This window comes from Phyllostomus discolor, chromosome 7 (assembly GCF_004126475.2).
Source record: "Phyllostomus discolor isolate MPI-MPIP mPhyDis1 chromosome 7, mPhyDis1.pri.v3, whole genome shotgun sequence".
In the NCBI taxonomy this organism is placed as follows: domain Eukaryota; kingdom Metazoa; phylum Chordata; class Mammalia; order Chiroptera; family Phyllostomidae; genus Phyllostomus; species Phyllostomus discolor.
The window spans coordinates 50,387,343-50,400,737 of record NC_040909.2 but is presented as its reverse complement, the minus strand read 5'-3'; the positions used below and the strand labels follow the sequence as shown (position 1 = coordinate 50,400,737).

The 13,395-nt window shown below is 42.6% G+C and overlaps 1 protein-coding gene across 2 annotated transcripts in view; it reads left to right on the top strand.

Moving 5' to 3' along the window:
- Positions 1–13,395, top strand: part of ARHGEF3 (Rho guanine nucleotide exchange factor 3) — a 320,037-nt gene that overhangs the window by 102,716 nt on the left and 203,926 nt on the right. The window contains exons 1-2 of one of the 2 annotated variants that reach the window (XM_036030938.1): positions 5,728–5,745; positions 5,988–6,054. In XM_036030938.1, coding sequence (XP_035886831.1) covers positions 6,019–6,054 — 36 coding nt within the window. In that variant the 5' untranslated portion in view covers positions 5,728–5,745; positions 5,988–6,018. Of the gene's footprint in view, positions 1–5,727; positions 5,746–5,987; positions 6,055–13,395 lie in introns of those variants that run through there. The other variant, XM_036030937.1, reaches the window with a different exon arrangement.

Genomic DNA, 13,395 nt, shown 5'->3' with positions numbered 1-13,395 from the left:
TTTTAAGTTATAGAGCTTTTCAGGCTTTCTAGTTCTCCTTGGGACAGTTTTGATAAGTGATGTATTTGTAGGCATGTTAAGTTTTTTTTAAGATTTTATTTATTTATTTTTTAGAGAGGGAAGGGAGGAAGAGAGAGGGAGAGAGAAACATCAATGTGCGGTTGCTGGGGGTCATGGCCTGCAACCCAGGCATGTACCCTGACTGGGAATTGAACCTGCGACACTTTGGTTTGCAGCCCACATTCAATCCACTGAGCTGTGCCAGCCAGGGCTGCATGTTAAGTTTTGATTCATGCATGTTAAGTTTTCAAATTTAATGACATAAAGTTGTTGATAGCATCCTTGTGTCATTGTAGTTGATGCTGTGTCTGTAGTTCGGTGCCCCCATCTGTTACAGTGCTTGTTAGTGTTCTCTACACCCCTTTTTAAACATGATCCATTCTGCCAGTTTTGTCAATTTGTTCATCTTTTCGAAGGTCAACTTTTTACCTCTTGCATGTTAGCATGCTTTTCCTGTGGCTTGGCCCACTGTTCCCTTTCTCATCACCAGGTTGAGTTCTTTGTCTCTGTCAGGTCACAGGGAGGCCTCCTCTCCTCTGGGAGGATTTGCTGGATCCTCCAAACTCGATTGAGCTCCTTTGGTACACCCCACTACCACTCTTTTAAATATTTTTGGTAAGACTTACTATGTCTCCTCTTCCTCCTCCTTCTTGTCTTTCTTCTTCGTATTTTTTAAAAATTGGGTTGTCTTTCTATATCTGCTATATCTCTAGTGTCTGGCACTGTGCCTGGCATATAGTAAGTGCTCAGTAAGTACTGATGAATAAAGTAATGTGTGAGCCCCCTATGAAGAGAGTAAAGGGCCTTCTTTTAGGGTGCTTTCTCAACAGGACTGCTGCAAAGAGGATTTGACTAGTGCTGAGTGATTATACCAGCTTACTACTTCTGAGGTTCTGTGATTCTTTTTTCACATAATTTACAGGAAATAGGGAGTTGAAGTTGCAGCCATGACATGAGTAGAATGAAGGCAAGTGTGGCTCCGTGAGCTACAAAAACATGTTGCTGGATGGTGCCTCTGTGCTCTTGTTTAAGAGAAAAGCCAAAATGGTGAGCGTTTCATTCTGCAAACTACCTCTTACAGTGAGTTTCTCCTCAAAGAGTTGGGTCCTCACCTGTCTAAACATCTGCCAGTCCATCCTCAATTATACACTAAGAACAGGAACTAAAAAGACATTTAAGTAAAAGAAAACCACTACCATCTTAAGTGGTCCAACCAGGATAAAAGTACCTGGCCCAGGTGGCACTACATTCAGCAGTAATTTCTCTTAAAAACTATAGCTGTTTAGTGTTCCTAGTAATGCTATAATTTTCTTCATGGATGAAAAGAGGTAGAACAAAGAAAGAAAAGGAAAGTTTTATTTGCAAGATGCTCTGATTCAGAATAAAGACATTAAAATATTTAACACAACATGCTGGCAAAGATGGTAATCTTTAGGAAGGGGAAAAAGGGAGCAGGAACTTAGAATGCAAAGTGGGAGTCTTTTTTTACAGTTACAGTGTGTTGATAATTTGTGGCCATGTTGTCACCTAACATAAATATTCCTAGCACAAAGAATCAGTGTATATTTCTTGTCTCTCCTACATGAGCCTTACTAATGATGATAAGTAACATTCCACCTTACTGGGTTAAAGATGGAATCTTCAAATGATGGTGATGATGATGATGATGATCATGATAATGATAATAGCTCATTTGAGAACCTATTAAGTGCCAAGCTGTTTGCTTAAGATTTTCTGTAGTATGTTAATTTAATGCCTCTATTTTGTGAAGAGATTGTTATCCCCACTTCACAGATGAGAAAATAGAGGCTCAGAGGGAGTAGAGAGTAGGTAGCTTGGTTCAAGTCCCCAGCAAGAAAGGGAGGGAGCCAGTGTCAGGGCCCCACGTCGACCTCTTGGCTGCACACAGTGCACAGTGAAACCCCACTCTTCAGAGCCGTTCAGGAATGGGCACTAGTCCTCTTCTCAAGATGGGAAGAATCCCATTTGCTTTCCCCAGGTTGGAAAATACCTGCTGTTGACAACCCTGAGGCCTTCTGCTACTGAGCTCATTCTGAGTCCAGCCATGCACACACCTGACTTTGAAATCATTTCCTAAATGTACCTTGAATTCTGACTTTTCATGCCTACTATGGGCATTTCTACTCTAAGCTTTCCCAAGGTGGAGAATTTATAGCTTTCTTCTCAACCTTTCCTAGGGTTGTAAGTTCTTTCCAGGCAAGAAGCCATCCATCCTGTCTCAGCACTTGTCTCTCCTTCTGCATGCCCATCCCAGCTTCCCATCAGCCCCTCTGTGAGGCGGGTGATCAACAGGCAGCATTGTCTTCTGATACTTGCTGTGCTTCCTAGCCACGTGTGTATGCACCAAGTACAGGCCTTGTTCACATTAGGGGTCCAAGGACTGGACACATTATCTGTAACTCCTCCTGGCCCTGTTAAGAGGCCCCTCTGCACATCTTTGTGTTGGAGAAACCTGTAGACCAAGTGCCATTTTCTCACTGGGACTTTTGCTGACAGTGCAAAGCAGTTGCTTTTAAAACAGGAGAAATATACCCAGGACTGATTGCCCTCCTATGTGAGGACCTGGCCTTGATGGACTCCTGAGATGGTACAGTTTATGCTGCCAGCGTCCCTCACAGGCAGCAAAAAGAAGCCTTCTCTGGAGATTGGGTTTTACTCCCTGAAGCCCATCCTCAAAGCCACCTGGGTGGTAGTGTTTGGCTGGGGAGAAGCAGGAAACAAACTATCAGGAGACTCTTACAATGCCAGATTAAGTTGCTAAATGTGAATGATCTGGAACCCTGGTGGTGGAATGCATGGGTAGGGGGAGCTAACAATTAGGGGCAGCCCTCTCTCCTAGGTTTCCTGGCAGTTTCCCCACCACAGAAGGGTGTGTCCAAGTTCCCCAAGAGTGCCCTAGATTGACAGACTTGCTCTGATGCTCTTTCTCTGCCAAAGAGGCCTCAGAGTGGGAGATCCTGCCAAACTGATGACCTCCCACAGGGAAGCCCCAGGCTGCATTCTTCTAGAAGCATGCTCTGCCCTGTTAGGTGGGGTTTATCTCTTTTAAGAGACACCCTCTGAATCTGGAATAAGACACATCTGGGTATGAATTTCAACTTGGCCTACCAGCTGTGTGACTTATAGCATGTGGTATAACCTCTCTGTGCCTCAGTTTATCTCATCTGTAAAATGGGGTAATGATAATATCTCCATTATACCAGAATAATATATGAAAATATTATGATACAAAGTTGTATTATTTTAAAAAATATGTAATGTCATTATAATATGTTATATATAAATACAGTATTATAATGTATAAACATTATATATTAAATATTATTAAATATTATAATACTACCTGCATATCATGTATTAAAATTATATATAACCTGTTATAGTAACTTATCTTATTGTTACTGTGAGACTTACATTATGTAGGCAAGGTGCTTAGCACAGGCCCTGGCATATCATGTAACTTAATCATGGCTAATTAACTATGATCATCATTTTTCTGTGAACTAAGCCTTTACTCAGAGTGTTCTGGTGTATGTTGTTGCTTTGGAAGCAGTGGAGCTCATCAAATGATTAGAAAAGCAAAGCCCAATTATAACCAGGGTGGGGAGGGAATGGAATCCAGGGAGAAGTATTGAATTCTAAGTTGTTTTTTGTTTTTTTTTTTTTTAGGAAGACATATTTTTTTTTTCAGAAAAACTTAGATCAACATGTTACTTAATAGAGAATGATATTAAATCTAAATAACCACCCACGTGTTCTCTGTTTGTCCTGAGTTGTAATTAGCCTGGGGTTTTACTGTTGAATATGTGGGTGAGGAGGAGGAGGAGGAGGAGGCAGAGAAGAGGGCAGAGAGAAAGACACATAAGTGGGGGTTCCCATCTGTTTGGCGTTGTGCCAGCTTTTCTGTGTCTGGTTGAAGGCTGTTCTTGGAGCCAGGGTTTGGGAGGTGGGTGGCACCATGCTGACCTCTCTTGAGAACTTGGCAGTGATAGAAATGGAGTTAGAGCCCTTGTCTCATTTTAATTCCATGTGCTGGGTATTATTTCTCCTTTTTTGCACATAGGAATGTGAAAGCTCAAGAGATTAAGCCTCGTGCTCAGGGTCACACAGCTAATAAAACACTATGGGGTTTGAGATCCGACAGCTGAGATCAGAATCAGGATTTTACCTGTGTGATGATAATTCAGTCACCTATCCTTAGGTCTTTGTTTTCTTACCTACTAAATGGGTACAATAATGAACCCTAGCTTACAGTGTGAAAGTCCGTGAGGTTAACTTCATGAAGTATTACCATACATACACTGTTTTAAGTTCTAAATACCATTAGCTGCTGCTATTATAGAAATTATTTTGAATTTTGTCTCTTATGTATGGTAGAGCCAATCAAGATTTTTTAAAAACATTCTCACCTGAGGATATATTCATTGATTCCAGAGAGAAGAGAGGGAGATGGGTGGGGGAGGAAGAGGGAGAGAGAGAAACATCAATGTGAGAGAAACATTGATCAGTTGTCTCCTATACTCACCCTGACTGGGAACTGAACCCACAACCCAGGCATGTGCCCTGACTGGGAATCGAACCTGTGACCTTTCAGTTTATGGGACTACTCTCCAACCCATCAAGCCATTCTGACCAGGGCTAATGAAGATTTTTATTCAGGCCTGACATACTACAAAGCTGTACAATGGTCACTGTAAGCATCCTGCCTTGTGTCACTGCTAACTGGCAGAGAGAACAATGGAAGGGTGTGACTATTATGTAGAAAACTACCACCAGCACCCTTTGGGACAGCAGTGACTAAAACCTCAGGGAAAGTCCAAGGGGGATCTTTGTCAGGGATGCTCTTCAGGGAGATGGTACCACAAACAAGCATGAAAATCAAAAACCCATATTAACAGACATATCATTTTTGGGAGGAGTATTATCACTCCATAAAGATTGTAAAAGGTGTCCCTGTAGGTATGTTGGTAGCCACAAAATTGGATTCACTTCACAAGACAGAGATAAGGTGTCCCTGGTGTGCCTGGAGCTGTCGGGCCACATTGGTCCTTCCCTGGTTTACCTGCCCCTTGTGCTGACCCAACCTGATGCCGCCTCCATCATGTCTGTGGAGGCTGATTTATGTGGAGAGATTAATAGGTGAGGAAACCAGTTCTGACTCACTAGGCAGTGGCTACATGTCCTGTTGATTGTCCTTTTAAAAGTCTGGAGCTCACCCTGATTGGTGTGGCTCAGTGGGTTGGGCATTGCCTGCAAACCAAAGGGTTGCCAGTTCAATTCCAGGTCAGGGCACATGCCTGGGTTGAGGGCCAGGTCTCCAGTTGAGGGCATGCAGTAGGCAGCCAATCGATGTTTCTCTCACACATGGATGTTTCTCTCCTCTCTTTCTCCCTCCCTTCCCCTCTCTCTAAAAGTAAATAAATAAATAAAATCTAAAAAAAATGTCTGGAGCTCAAGTGTAGCCTGGGTGGAGCTGAGGTGCTAGGACTCCCAGCGTGTGGGCAGCAGGGGAGAGTTCCAGGCTGAGCCGAAGCTCTAAACATCACCTGACGGCGTCCACTGGGGACTTGTTTGTGTGTGAGGAATAAAGATCAACATTGGCAGTTTGGTCTGGCTTTTTGATCGCATCAGTTTGAATTTTCAAATTTATTTTACTTTTTAAGGGTAAGGGATTGACTGTTTTAAGGGATTCCAGAGCCTTCCTCTCGAGGGGTTGGGAGGGATTTTGGAGTGAATTTGGCTGCTCAAGATTGCAGAGCTGTAGAAAACCCCAGTGGCTCCTGTGCCCGGTCCATCTCTCCAAGTAGCTCTGTTTTTGATAAAGCTGCATCTGAAGCCAGTGATTTCCTCTGAATATCTAACCAGTGAATAACAAACACATTGTCTTTTCTTTTCTCCTCTTTTAGGCCTAAACGGCAGCGGCAAAACAACTTTGCCATGTTTCCCTCTCCTAAAGCCTGGAACTTCAGAGGGGTAAGTGCTTTCCCTTCTAGGAGCTCCAGAGAGGACACTGTTGGGGTTGACTTCACTAATCAAAGTTCCACTGAGACAGTTTCTGTGCTTACTACTTGGGGGAGTCACATTTGCATCAGCGGTTGTGGTTTAATTAACAAATATAAGTTGCCCAATAAGCCTCTGCTGATGTTCACTTGTCCCGAAGGTCTTGGGCTACTGGAGGCATCTTTGACGAAGCTCAGAGGTGTCTGGTTGATGAGATGGGCATTGAGGCCATTTTCTTGGAACATGGAGGGAACCAGTGCACAGTGAAGGAAAAAAAAATAAATCAGAAATCTACAGTCTGTCAATACGTAGATATATGACTTCATGGGGAGCTTTGTTTTTTCAGAAGGAGAAGTCTATAAGCTATAAAGAGATGTTAAGGTAATCAAAGTCCTCCTAATCACAAAGTCATAGACATTTACAGGTACAGGAAGGGTCATATCTAGCCTCCTTTTGACACAATGTTTTCTCCCTTAACATATTAATGATACTAATAATAGTAATATGGTATGTGGAGGCCCTACTGTGTACTAAAATGAATATTAGTTCTGACCTCAGGAGCAAGACCTTTCCGTGTATAAAGAATGCTCTGAGCTCTGTTCACTGCCAGGCCCTTGCATGTCTTCCCTCCAGAGCGCTGTCCTCTGCTATCTAGCACCACGTTCCTGCACACACTGCAGCTGGCCCGCCACCTCAGCCACCATGTCTGAACCTTGGCACCTCCTCCTGTGGGAAGCCATCATGACCACCCCCTGAGTGTGAGCTAGAGGTCCCTCCTATGGACCTCTGAACTTCCTTCTCATTGTTAAGATTCTTAGTGAGCACTTGCTGAAATTCAGGCTTAGAAGCCCCAAGCATCAGATGTGTAGAGACCTTACTCTCTCCTGCTCCCTACTATTTCCCTGGTTCCAGCACAGTACTTGGACATACATGCTTAATTTGTTTAGTGAATGAATGAATAAATGTAGTTTCTCACATCCACCAGACACAAAATCCACTTCAGATTGCATTTCAAGTGCAAGTCTTTAATCTTTTCAGCACTATTTTCACTGGTTCAATTCATCTTTAACATTGACATAGATCTCAGTAATTTTCCCTGTGTCTTATTTAAAAATGCAGATCATGACTCTACTTTAGCAAAGTGTACAACATGCTTTTCCTTGAGTACACAGAGAAATGTGTTGACCTCTTAAGTAGATGTGCATGTCTTACAGAGTATGTCATGTAACTCCTAAGGTGTTTATGGTGTTGTGGGTAAGATCCCCATTTCTCAAAGCACGTTCAGGTGGATGGTCATAACCATTAAGTGAAAAAAGACTTGTGTGGTCAAATAAACTTGGGACACACTGCGAGCACCAAGTTAAATGTCTACTGCTGCAGCGCTTCTCAGAATTTTTGCTGTGTTGGTGTGCGTTGTGGTCAAGTCATTGACTGTAAACCTTTTATTCACAAAAATAGTTCGTACCCACTTTAGAATAGTTGACATTAATAGTTCATTTTGAATTATGTAGAATTAGATTTCTTGTTAGCAAGTTGGCATTTTTTAGAGCGTTTCTTTCTTTCCCTTTCTACCCTGTCATTCCTCCTGATTCCATAGTGGTCACTAACCAAGGCTTGGGGAACATCTAGGGTGACCAGCAACCCACGTTTGCCTTGGACAGCCCTGGTTTTAGCACTGAAAATCCCGTGTCCTGGGAAACTCTTCAGTTCCAGGCAAACTGGGACAATTGATTACCCTGCCTGTGGCTGTGAGACCTCCAACTCTCTTTCCCCTTGAAAATGTTTTATGAACTCAGGTTTATAAAACTTGCTGCTGAAAAGTAACCTCTTAGATACACACTTGGTTTAAGTGACCCTTTGTTGGCCTTATTCTTACACTGACAACATTTGTTGGCTAATTGCAACCAGAGAGGTGACTGAGAGGTAATGCATTGTTGACTTCGGCTTTGTATCAGCCCTTAGATTCTTAATTAGCTCACAAGCCTTGCCCAAGTAGTTAGAATTATTGGAGTGAATAGAGTTGTTAGATGGTTAGGTCAGCTGTGGTGTTTACCTTGGTTTCTTGTCCTTACTTTCACTTCTTCTGGTCTCTGAGGCTTATTGGTAAAGTTAGACAAACTGACTTCAATATACACCAGAGTGAGGCGGTTTGGGGCCGTGGTCAATTGCCAGATTGCCTCTGTGGCCAAATCTGTCTCTCTCCACCTCGGAGCATAATCCTCCACGACATGGGGATGGAGGGGGACCCAACCGAGTGGGAACGCTGACACCCAGCCAGGACACACTTTATAACCATCATTATGGCAATTGCAGCTGAAGAACAAAAAGACTCAGAGTGCCAGGATGAAGACATTTGAGGCATTATCCAGCTGATATTTTCTATAATGAAATGCGACTCCCAGCCCTGTTAAACTGAGCTGTGCTTGAGGTTCTCCAGTTTTGTGTGAACACTTTTGTTTTCTCCTTTATTGTAAAAGTAAATTTTAGAATTTCTGTGCTAGCAAACCTTCCATATTTATGTATATGGTGAAGAAAACCATTATAAGCATTTGGAATTCCATTCCTCTTTAGCTTGTAAAGAAAAAGGATCATGCGTTGTTAGTTCACCCATTCTTGGGCATTTGTGGATTTGCGGTTGGGGTGGGGTGGGGAGAAGAGGTGGTGAGAACTGGATTGAAAGGGCAAGAAGAAAGGAACCGCACAGCTCTAGATGAGAAGTGGAGAGGGAGACATATGAGGGCTAAGGAGAGAGCTGGGGACGGGGCACAGGGGAGGACAGGAGTGGTCAGTGGCTTAAGGAGAAGAACACTTTAGGAAAAGAGATTCAAAATAATTTTAAAGAGAGTCTTTTTGAGTGAATGATATTGTAGCCCTTTTCTTGTCTTCCCTGGAACATTCACTGCAAACCTGCATTATTCCTCAAGGCATTAGGAATGTCATTTGTGATTTCCTTTTCTTTGGCTGAGGTTTTTGGCTGCAGAGGGCCTCAGGAAGGGCTGGTGACACTTGGATGACACATCCCTTCTCCCTACCCAGCAGTTTAGCCCTTTCGTGAGTAGTCGTTGGTATTAAATACAGATTGTGTCCTTTGGTTACCATGCTCTTCTAGGACGCAGAGACCTTGGATCACCCTTTAGGATTCCCCCACCCTCCCGGGCAAGGAGTGGTGCTCTCACCAGACCCATGGGTGCTGCAGATACATTTATGGAAAGAAGCCAAGACAGTGGTCTTGGTTGGGGTTGTTATAGTGGGAACAATATGAATCAAACCAGAATAGAATGGAGGGAATGAGAAGACAAGACTCTGAGAGAGGCGGGACCTAGGGGGGTGTCTTGCTCCGAGACATCTCCTCTGTCAGGTGCTCACTGCACATCTGGTACCCATCTGGTTTGCGCAGCACTGTGCTCAAAATGTCCACTCTTCCTTGTGAAAATATTTGCTACAGCTCCTCCAATTTTCTGAGAGAGAGAGAGAGAGAGGGAGAGAGAGAGAGAGAGAACACAGACATAGACAGATTCAGGGAGGAAACTTACATTAGAAATGTAAAGTTTCAGGAGCACAACTTCTGCCATTGCCTATTGATTAACTAGGAAATACTTAGCAAGACTTACTGTGTGCAAGGCATTGTATTAGGTGTCAGAACAAAAGTTTTAAACATCAACCAAATTTCAGAGCTCTGCCCATCTTGTCTCTTTCTCCACTACCTCATTTTTACTCTTGCCTAAGCTATTGGGGAAGAAATTTTTAGATTCCGGGGCTTTGGAAGGAACTTTGGATCTTGTAGCCCCAACCTTTTAATTTTCAGATGCCGGGAACAAGGCCTAGTGTATCAGTCAGGGCTCTTTTAGTTATAAGTGACAGACACTCAGTTAAAACTAGTTCAAGTGGAAAGGGGAATTGGTCAGTTCATTTGACTGAGGGGCACTGGGATGGGTAGGCTTCAGTACAGTGGTATTCAGGAATATTCCCTCTCAGCTTTGTCACTCTTGGGATATTGGTCTTATCTTTACCTACTGCATGTGGACCTTTTTGGAGAGGATGATCACAAACAACCATACATTCCCAAAGAAAAGAGAAAAGTTTTTGTTTCCAGGGTTTGCATATGAAATCCCAGTGTAGGACTCTCCTTCCCCTGGGTTGGGTCGCATACCTTGGCCAGTCACAGTCAATGGGATTGGACAGGCTTTGGTCACATGCTCCCTCTGAGGAGCTGAGTGGACATGTTTGTGAGTGACAGCTCTACTAGAACCACTTTCTTGAAGTGGTTAAGGGGTATTTGCTCCAAGGAAGAATTTGGTGCTGTAACCAAAAGATAGACAGGAAATTATGGTGACTGCTTCTAGGGTCACTCAGAGTAGGGAGACTAGGACTAGAACCTTGAATTCAAACAACACTCCTGTGCATGCTCCATGATGCCTGCTCCACACTGCCCTGACACATGCCCCCCAGGTCTTATGTTTGGAAGGGAGTTGGCAAACCCTCAGTGTGGCTGAATGTTTCTTGAAAGCCAGACTGAAATGCTCTGAAATTCATAGCTCAGTAGAGTGACAGAATCTCTGGTACTCAAAGCACACCCGGTGGGCAGGTCATTGATTATTGTGGCCTTACCATGTCTACTGTGCAGAAGAAGCGCCACGGCTTTCTCTTCTCTGCCAGCCTCGGTTTGTACATTTACCTCCATTTACTGAACATTGGCTCCAGGCAAGGCTATGGCAGTCCTGCATGATAAGTAATATTTATTCCCATTTCAGAGATGGGGAAGTGGAGCGCCATAGCCGCTAATTTGCTTAAAATCACAGCTGTAGTAAGTGGCAGAGCCAGCACCTAAACTCAGGATCGTCTGTCCCCAGGCTACTAGAGCATATTGCCTCTTTAAAACAAGGGTGAAGACATATCTTTTTTCAAAGGAGGTTAGATGTGAAGACCTTTATAAAAGTGCTAGAAACAAGGGAATGTCCTATGGTAAACTTCTCATCACCTAGAATCCCTTCTAATTTCCTTTTACTCCCTTAGGCTTTAATTTTTAAAGTTTTGATCTTCCCTACTCTATTTGTGAAAAAATAATTTGTTACCTGTTTTGTATCAGTAATTATGAAAGCATAGTAACACTTCTATTAATCCCAGGTAACTCACCCCTAGCATTTCATTAGAGTAGGTACTGTGTTGAGCACTTTAAGCGTATCTTACTTCCCAGAACAATTCCAAGAGGAAGAAGATGTTATTTGAGCCCCATCCTCATTTTAGAGATGAGGAGATAGAGCACTTTAGTGTTCTATTGCTGCATAACAAATTACTAGACATTTAGCATCCTGAAACAATACCCATTCATTAGCACACAATTCTGTAGGTCAGAAGTTTGGATGTGGCATGGCTGTGTTCTCTGCTCAGGGTCTCACAAGACTGATATCAAGGTGTTGGCTGGGGCAGGGAGTCTCATCTGAGGCTCAGGGGCCTCTTACAGGCTCATTCAGGTTATTGGAAGAATTCAGTTCCTTGTGGTGTAGGAGTGAGGTCCCTGTTTCTTTGCAGGGACCAGCTGGTGACTGATCAGCTGGTGATCAGTTACTCTTAGCTCCTACAGGCTATCCTCAAGCCCTTGCCCTGTGGTTCCTTCCACTTTGAAAGCCAGCAATGGAGAATCTCCCTCACACCAAATATCTCTTAATCTTCATATCTCTTTGACTTGAGGAAGAGGTCAGTTCCTTTTAAGGGCTCACCAGATTAGATTAAGCTCACCCAGATCATCTTTGTTTTGATGATCTGAAAGTCAAGAAGGAACTCCTGCCCTTTGCAACAGCATGGATGGAGCTGGAAAGCATTATGCTAAGCGAAATAAGCCAGGCAGTGAAAGATAAATACCATACGATCTCACCTTTAACAGGAACCTAATCAAACAAAACAAAGAAACAAGCAAAATATAACCAAAGACACTGAAATAGAGAACAGGCTGACAGTGTCAGAGGGAAAGGGAAGGGAATTTCAGGGGGAAAGGGGAAGGGTTTTCAAGAACAAGTATAAAGGACACATGGACAAAAACTAGGAGTGGGTGGAAATGGGAGGGAGGTGGGGAGGGCTGGGTGGGTGGGCTGGGATGAGAGTAAAAGATAGAAAATTGTACTTGAACAACAATTAAAATAAAATTATTGAAAAAATAATTAACTAAAAAATTTTTTTAAAAAGTCAAGGACTAGTGATCTAATCATGGGGATGATGTCCCATTACTGTTCTCAGGTTCTGCCCCCACTCAAGAGAGGAGATATACAAGGTTGTGTGCCCTAAGGGTGGGGATGTCAGACACCATCCTAAAATTCTGCCCACTCCATTAGTGACTCTAGTGGAGCTTGCCCAGGGTCCCTTAACAAGTAAGTAGCAGAGCTGAATTCAAATCTGAGCTCATATCATTCCAAACACATGTTCTTTGCCAGCACACTATAGAAACTTCTTTTTAGCATGAAATTACTTGCAAATGGAGAAAATATGTGCAATATTCATCTTATACTAACTTCCTTAGTATGCAAAGTACTCTTGCAAAGAAGCGATATGAATTTGAAACCCAACAGGAAAATTGTTGAGGGATCTGAATAGATAGCCCAGAAGAGAAAATACATGTGACCAGTAAACAAAGTCAAATTCTTCCTTCTAACTCATACTTTAAAAATATTTTAAATTACAAAAGTAATAAAGACAATACTATAATAATACATTTTTAATTTAGATCTTTCAATGTTATCTACTGTTTTCAGTGCTTTGTATATCATCACACCACACAACAGCCCTACTAGGTAGATACTATTATTATGCCCATTTTCCAGACAGCAAACTGAGGCCCAGAATCTTAATTACACATCCCAAGGTCCCCCTGCAGTCTGGCTTCAGAGCCTGTGCTCCCAGCCGTGCCATTGCTGAATGAGTGCAAATGATCCAGAAGAGTATAATGGAAAACATGTATGTATAGCTTTAAATCAGTAAGTCAAGAAAAGCACACTAAAATAACAAAAACTAGAATGATCCTCTTTTGTAGGGAGATAATGTGTTAATATATACATACAAAAAATGTTTGAAGGACTGTCACTGTTGACTGACAGGTTGGGGTTGGTAAAGTCCCAGGGAACTGTTGCTGTGTTAAATAGTTTCGTAATGTCTGATTTTTTTAAAAAGGGAATATATATTGCTTTTATAATTAGTGAAAACAATACACTTGTAATAATTAAAAGTAAACTTTTATAATCACAGTCTTCTTCGAGAGGAGGTTTATTTAAAGTTTTACATGCTTAGAAACATCAGGGTGCATTACTGAATGTGTGTTGTGACAAA